The 6,915-nt window shown below is 37.7% G+C and overlaps 2 protein-coding genes across 2 annotated transcripts in view; one reads left to right on the top strand and one right to left on the bottom strand.

Annotated features, from left to right (window-relative positions):
- Window positions 1-929: 929 nt before the first annotated feature.
- Window positions 930-4,809, bottom strand: LOC116172222 (cytoplasmic FMR1-interacting protein-like). Its single transcript, XM_031489388.1, has 8 exons — window positions 4,628-4,809; window positions 4,440-4,576; window positions 4,203-4,394; window positions 3,948-4,151; window positions 2,013-2,107; window positions 1,730-1,968; window positions 1,532-1,679; window positions 930-1,475 (listed from the first exon to the last, which is right to left on the bottom strand). Exons 1-8 carry the CDS (start codon window positions 4,744-4,746, stop codon window positions 1,266-1,268), a joined length of 1,344 nt encoding a protein of 447 aa, XP_031345248.1. The 5' UTR covers window positions 4,747-4,809; the 3' UTR covers window positions 930-1,265.
- A 459-nt stretch (window positions 4,810-5,268) lies between these two features.
- Window positions 5,269-6,915, top strand: part of LOC116170673 (TATA-binding protein-associated factor 172-like) — a 4,616-nt gene continuing 2,969 nt past the window's right edge. Inside the window, exon 1 of the mRNA XM_031487177.1 lies at window positions 5,269-5,339. Within this exon, the coding sequence (XP_031343037.1) occupies window positions 5,269-5,339 (71 nt within the window). The remainder of the gene's footprint in view (window positions 5,340-6,915) is intronic.

The following is a 6,915-nucleotide window of genomic DNA, read 5'->3' as shown; positions in this document are numbered from 1 at the left end:
AGGAATGCTGAATGACATATCAAAGATAATGCAATAGACTTTAACAAAAACCCACAGGCGTTCATAAAAAGTACTTTATACATGGAAACAGAAGAAGCAAAAAATAACTTACTAGAAGATAGCAAAAGTAAACTACAGCAAAACATAAATAATTAAATAGTAGAAACAAAGGGATCACATAAATGGGCAGTCGCAAATGTAAAGTTGAGAGACCAATGCTCTTGAACAGTAAAAAAAATACTACACTATAAACTTTTTCTCGAAAAAAAGTCGATTATACAGTGAACCTCATCTCGAGACAGTAAATAGAAACAATAAGTTGGAAAGTACTTGCTGCGTCGAGCTACTTAAGCGCGTTTTTGTACGACGGATCCGCTTTCAAAATATAATCTGCATGCAAAGAATTGTGACACAAAGCTAATGCTACAAACCCAAGCATTCTACGATAATTCCTTCAAAAGATATACTTAAAAAATCTTTGCAGCCGACCGAACAGCCAAAGTAAATATATAAGCGATACTTTTTTGCAAAATGTACTAAAAATAAAGTTTGGGAAAGACGTAAACTGGTTGAGCCGTTAAACTTTCTGTCAAACCTTGTGTCAATGAGACTTTTTTGAGGCCTTTACCATGTGAACGAACCGGAGGATCAAAGGGAAATAAGAAAAATCTGGTTTGCATCATTTAGATCTATTTTAAGGCTATTTTTTGCCTATCGTGTGCCAGGAAGTGGGAGATGTATAATACAACTACCATGCTTCGGAGTGCATGTAAAGCTGGCGGTCCCGACAGTCATACCATGACTATCGTTAGGGTCGCACAGACGGCGGTTGATGCAATCTGAAAACCACGGGAGCGCCATCCGTACGAAAAATAAATAAAGTGGGTTTGTAAAGGTAACTGTGCCATTAAACATTGGTTCTCTGGGCGTTAACAAAAGAAAGTATTTATTTGCTTTACCACGTGATGCTTATAAACTTTAAATAAAATAATGTAAAATATGAAAAATGCTTGTATAAATATGATGGAATATGTAAATGTGACTTATGACTAAGAATAGGTGCATATAACCTAATGTAATTACACAGATGGAAAAATACCAATTCTTTTGTTTATTCTCAAAATGTAAGTGTAATTTGGCAAAATTTAGTATTTCCATAATACATACAAATAGCAGCTCTTTATATAGCTACACATGCCAATATTGCTTACATCTGTGATAATGCAGATATCATGCAATATGGAAAATATTTTGCAGTAAATGAGTTAAATCATCATTGCTTGACGAAGATGTTCAGGTGCGTGATAATGCTGCTGTGGTGTTAACGAAGGATGCAATGGCGGTGGAAAGCACCTTACATGTTCAACTGACATTTCATCATTTTCGCCAGACTTTAAGAATTTATTTAAAATCGCAAATATCTGAGAATTCAAAACTTGAAACCGTCTAATTCTGTCCACCATTCGTTTCAAACTCTGTAAATGTCAAAATTAGCTCACAATCTTTTTTGTACATCATCATTAACACTTACGATGCCTTTCACAATTTCATCTTTCATATCAACACGTTGCACACGTAGTATGTGATAACAGAAGTCGAGTGCCTCGAATCTTCTTTGTTGTCCCAACAGGACAATCATTGTGCAACCTGCCCAGTGAAGACCTTCTCCAAAGAGTTCCCTTTGGAAAAAAAAATTAGTAACTCCCATTTAATCAAGTGACGCACTTACTCCACAGTGTATTCAGTATCACCGACAGGAATACAGTAAACAAATTGCAAGGCTGACCACAGCCGATGAAATTCGGTGCATTCGTCAACGTTCATGACACCGTTAGTCGGTGGGGGTCCAACCCAAACTGGATCATCCAGAAAGCTACGCAGTCGATTCAGCACCACTTCAAAAACTGATAGTCCGCAACATAACCGTTCCCTCGTTAAAAGATCGCCTTCTCTAGATATCATCGCTTGCTAAAAATGGATTTATGAAAACGAAACTTGTCGCAAGAATATACCTTGGCGGTCCCCAATTTTTCAATGTTCGGTACGATTTGTAAAGCCGCATATTTCGATTCGAGCCTCTTCTGTTTGGTTTCGGGCTTTTCACCTTCTACAAAAAAAGTCCTAGTGCAGTTGTAAACTTTAACATGTCATATTAGAAGTGCTGTATTGGAGGGTATATGCAGGTATACGTTTAAAAGTAGTTTTTAATCAGCGTATGTAGAAATGAAAATTTGCTAAATACGCAAATATACGGCCGTATACGTAACTTGAAAATATTGCTGAAAATCTTGCACTGATAATGGCGTCGATTACTTAGAACGTGTGATAACTTCTGAGTAACCAGTTTTGAAAATCTTGAGACTACAAGAGTTTCCAGTTTGTAGCCCCCACCCATAAGTACGTATAACATCTTGGTTATACTATTTCTTCTACCTTTGCAGATAGTGCTCGCGAATTCCTTTGGGAAATGATATAAAAATACATTATGTTGTACGTTTATACAATAATTCTTAATCGAATACAGGGTGTCTTAAATTGAGTAGGATAGCATGGCTATCTTTGTTATTTTTATACTTACAGATTCGGTTAAATTGCCAAAGTTGTGTAGTTTTTGATGCTGATGGATATTCCGATGCGATATTTTGAAAAAAATAAATCGTTTCGTAGATGATTAAAAAAAAGTGAAAATCGACATTTTTAAAAAGTTCAAATATTTTAGTAACAAAGAGAGCTATCGAAAAAAGTTGCAAATAAAAGATTCGATGGGATAAATTCAATAAACGTAGGAAAAAAATGTTTTAAATGGCGGTTTCCGAGATAATGGCATCAACTTCCTTATTTTAAATAGACGCTATATTAGGTTTTTAGGTCACTCGATAGAGAAAAAAATTACAAAACCAGTGATACTTATTTCATTTGGGAAGCAACCTTACATTTTTGCCTCGAAGTTTACAATGTATTTCTTATGGAAATAATTCCATGGCTGATTATGATTGAAACCAAATTCGTTCGTTTATTGTTTCGCCTAGTCACCATCGACACAGCCTTGGAATGATTGCCGTCAGAAATACATTGTAAACTTCTAGGCAAAAATGTAAGGTTTATTCCCAAATGAAATACTAAGTGTTTAGTATCACTGGTTTTGTAAATTTTTTCTCTATCGAGTGACGTAAAAATCCAATATGGCGTCCATTTGAACTTTTTAAAAATGGCGATTTTCACTTTTTTCAATTATCTACGAAACGATTTTTTTCAAAATATAGCATTGGAATAGCCATCAGCATCAAAAACTGCACAACTTTGCCAATTTAACCGAATACAATAATAACAAAGATAGCCATGTTATCCGACTCAATTTGAGACACCCTGTATAGTGTATAGTTTCGAACATGTTTGTAGTTATGTTGTGTTATCATTAGATCTCAAAAAATAAAACAAAAAACCTGTTTTGTAAAAAATTACAAATTTAGCCCCACACATGACAGGACTCATTTTATACACCCCCCTCCTACCGGTTAAACGGACGCCTGTATATACGTTTACCGTAATTTACCAATACACCACTGCATATTAGTACAAGATCCCACAAGCAGGTGTTATGCTGCGTCCTTCTCTTTCACACGGAACAGTACGGTTAAATCATCAACTTTATTTTGTGCTAGCGCTACTTAATGCTTAATTTTTCTAGTAGCACCAATAGATTTTAAGCAATAAAGGTGGAAGTATTTGACGCACCCTGTGTTCCATGCCAATGTGGTGTTGACCAACTGCATTTTATAGGAAGCCTTTGATTTTCACAAATTTTCAGGGGGGAAGGAGCAGTTGTTTTGTAGACACCCCCCCTCCCCAGTAACAAATGCGGAACAGGTTAGTGAAGTTATAAGCTCCCTTTAAAAATCGACAATGCGCTAACAAGAGAATGTTTGCGATCAACCAGGACTACTTACCTTTGCAAAAAGGTCTTGGCAAAATATTCTGAAACGGAGCAGCTTGAAGTAAATCACAAACCTCTTCCTGCGATAAAGCCTGCTCCATCAACAGACAGAACAGTATAGTATTTCCAAATTCTCGGAAATTGTGGAACAGTTCCGTTCTTGCGTCAGGGTACTGAACAATATCGTTTAGTTGGGCGTGGTAATAACTCAACACACCTATAGACGCAATAAATCATTACCAACAAGATTACGCTCAACTATAAATACCTGGCGATCCGTAATCATATCTTGGCAGTTTGCACACTTTCGGCATTGCAACCATAAGCGTTTTGGTAAATTGCAGCAAATTTCCTTGCACTAAGGACTTAACAATTTTCAACAGTTCCTCCATTACAACTGCAATTCCTTGATAGCCTAGTAGCTTACACATAGCATGGAAGTGGTGTGGACCAACAAAACCTACAGGAAAACTGTCACATTTAAAATCACAGTTTTCACACTTGCCAGAGTATTGCGTGTATTGAGTAGTATACGCCATGTTTAACGGCTTGGTTCCCCACAAATAATGATGCGACATTTGCGGTGGTTTATCACGATGCACCGGCGGAGTGAAGGCTATCTGACCTTTGTACTTTGTAAAGCTAAAACGGTAGAAAATTAACGTGATTGCTGAACATTGGGGGTACCATTACCGATTCGTAGCGGCGTTATACACATAGTTTGGTAGAAAATCGTAATTTAATTCCCAAAATACGTGCAAGGTTATTCTACCGTACGGAGCCAAAACGTTATGGTTGGCTTCCCTAAACATCGAATCGTAATCGTCTAGTGCCAACCATTTACTTAACAATTTGTGGCATAAACGGTTCACCTAAAATAACGATACATTGGTCATCTTTTAGCTCTTGTATGAATAACATTATTTGAACAGTTTGCGTGTTTTCCAACTAGTTTCATCAGGTAACGAAATCTTTTCAAACGGTGCAATAAAAAAACTGCTAGCGTCCGCCTGCCCACAACCATTCCCCAGCAACCTTCATAGCCGAGCCTGTTGTGGAGCCACTTTGGCGATTGACGGAAGGGTTCCTTACCTGGACAGAAGGGATTCCCACACTCCCATCGCTGAACTGGCGGGGATATCTATTAAAAGTTTTCTAAATCTACTTTAAAAACATTCCGGAGTGCAGGCATTAGATCGATGAGGTCTAAAAAGTTCTTGAAAGCCCAAAGTTATAAAAATCCTCCGATACGGTTAGGCAACACCTCGTACATCCAAAAGTATAGCAATATGAAAAAAATACGAAACGCTCTATGTATCTATACAACAAGCATGATGTCTTCGACTTTGACCATTCTACCATCTACGGAGATGCTGGGGTACAAAGCTTGGCAAGAGAAGATAACGTGGGTCACTAGACTCCGAGCCCTCGAGAATGACACCATGTTTCACAACATTTTGAAAAGGATAATTACAGGTAGCAATTATTTTATTCTCTCTCATACTAACCATTAACCTTTGAATTTCATGTCACAATTTGTTATTTACCTTTTGCATAAAATGCTGCTATTTGTTTGGCGTGCTCTAAACTGTGTTTTATATGTATCGTTACCTGAATCCTCTATTTGAGTACCACATACAGTTACGATTCTTCGCTGTATACAGGGTGATTCCTATAGTACCTGCCACCGTTTGGGAGCGTATAGGGGGTGCCTAGGGGAGTATTTTGATATAGGACACTTGGGGTCGGAAATCTAAAATAAGGGTGCCAGAGCCAAATTTACCTTCTGGAATTTCGCGCCTGTAGGTAGCCAACCCAACCGGCCGGCGGTGCACACGGAGCGATCTCAGGCGGCGATGTGTGGCTGACACTTGATCAGAATTTTGTTTAAACCCACGAAATCCCGTCTGCAACGACGCGTATCAAGTGAATAAACACTATGGCAATAGTATAATAATAGTTGGCTAGATGTAGGAAGTGCATTGAGAACAACGGTGGCCACGTTGAACACTTGTAAACGTTATTGCTTTTGACTGTCGTTTTCCCTCCTTCCCACCCATGTCGCTTCCTCGCGCTAACTCGCTCTGCATCGCTCCGCGCGAAACGTCGGTCGGTCGGGTTGCCTACATACAGGCGTGAAATTCCAGAAGATAAATTTGGTTCTGGCGCCCTTATTTTAGATTTCCGACCCCAAGTGTCCTATATCAAAATACTCCCCTAGGCACCCCCTATACGCTCCCAAACGGTGGCAGGTACTATAGGAATCACCCTGTATGTTGCTATTTCTTTCGTTTCCGCTGCCAGACGTTGCGTAAGAAATACGAGAAAGGGGGGCCCTGTCTCTTCTGTTTAATATATGAATGTTGCTTGTGCCGTAATAAACTAACATGTAAACATAGTCCTCCCATTTTCACATGTGAATTGTACTTTTCGTGTTAAATGATTGGATGCTGAAGTAGAGAGCCATGCCCTTTTGATGATGTTTTTTATATACATGCAATTTATCATTTTATGGGGTGTTTTGTTTTGTCTAAATTGAAACGTAATGTGTTTTTCTACTAAAATAATTGCCCTTGTTTTCTCTTCGCATTCATGTCTCTTGTTACTTGTGTCGTTACGAAGAATTTGCTTGTGTTAGTTTCAAATCCTTCAATTACTTTTGTTGTAAAGGAATTTAGACATTTTTGTTTTGTAAATTAGTTTTTGAAGTTAACGTTATGTTTATGCCTCTATATGTATATTGCCGATTTGTACAAACAGCTCGTGCCGAGTCAAAATTTTGCTTTTGCTATATATCGTAAATTGAATTATTGCTTTCCATAGTGTTAGTTACGATTTTAGTATTTGTAATGGGTTGGAGTTTTTTAAAACCAAATTTACACGTTCTTTACGTCCTAGAAAGAATTTTTTTGATTACAATGTAACTTAGATATAAAGTGCAAAGGACAGATTCTATTTTTAAAGTGCTTTTGTTTCATTTT

The sequence above is a fragment of the Photinus pyralis genome, unplaced genomic scaffold (assembly GCF_008802855.1).
Source record: "Photinus pyralis isolate 1611_PpyrPB1 unplaced genomic scaffold, Ppyr1.3 Ppyr1.4_LG5, whole genome shotgun sequence".
Classification (NCBI taxonomy): Eukaryota; Metazoa; Arthropoda; class Insecta; order Coleoptera; family Lampyridae; genus Photinus; species Photinus pyralis.
The sequence above is the reverse complement of the archived record's forward strand: the minus strand, read 5'-3'. Positions and strand labels throughout refer to the sequence as shown.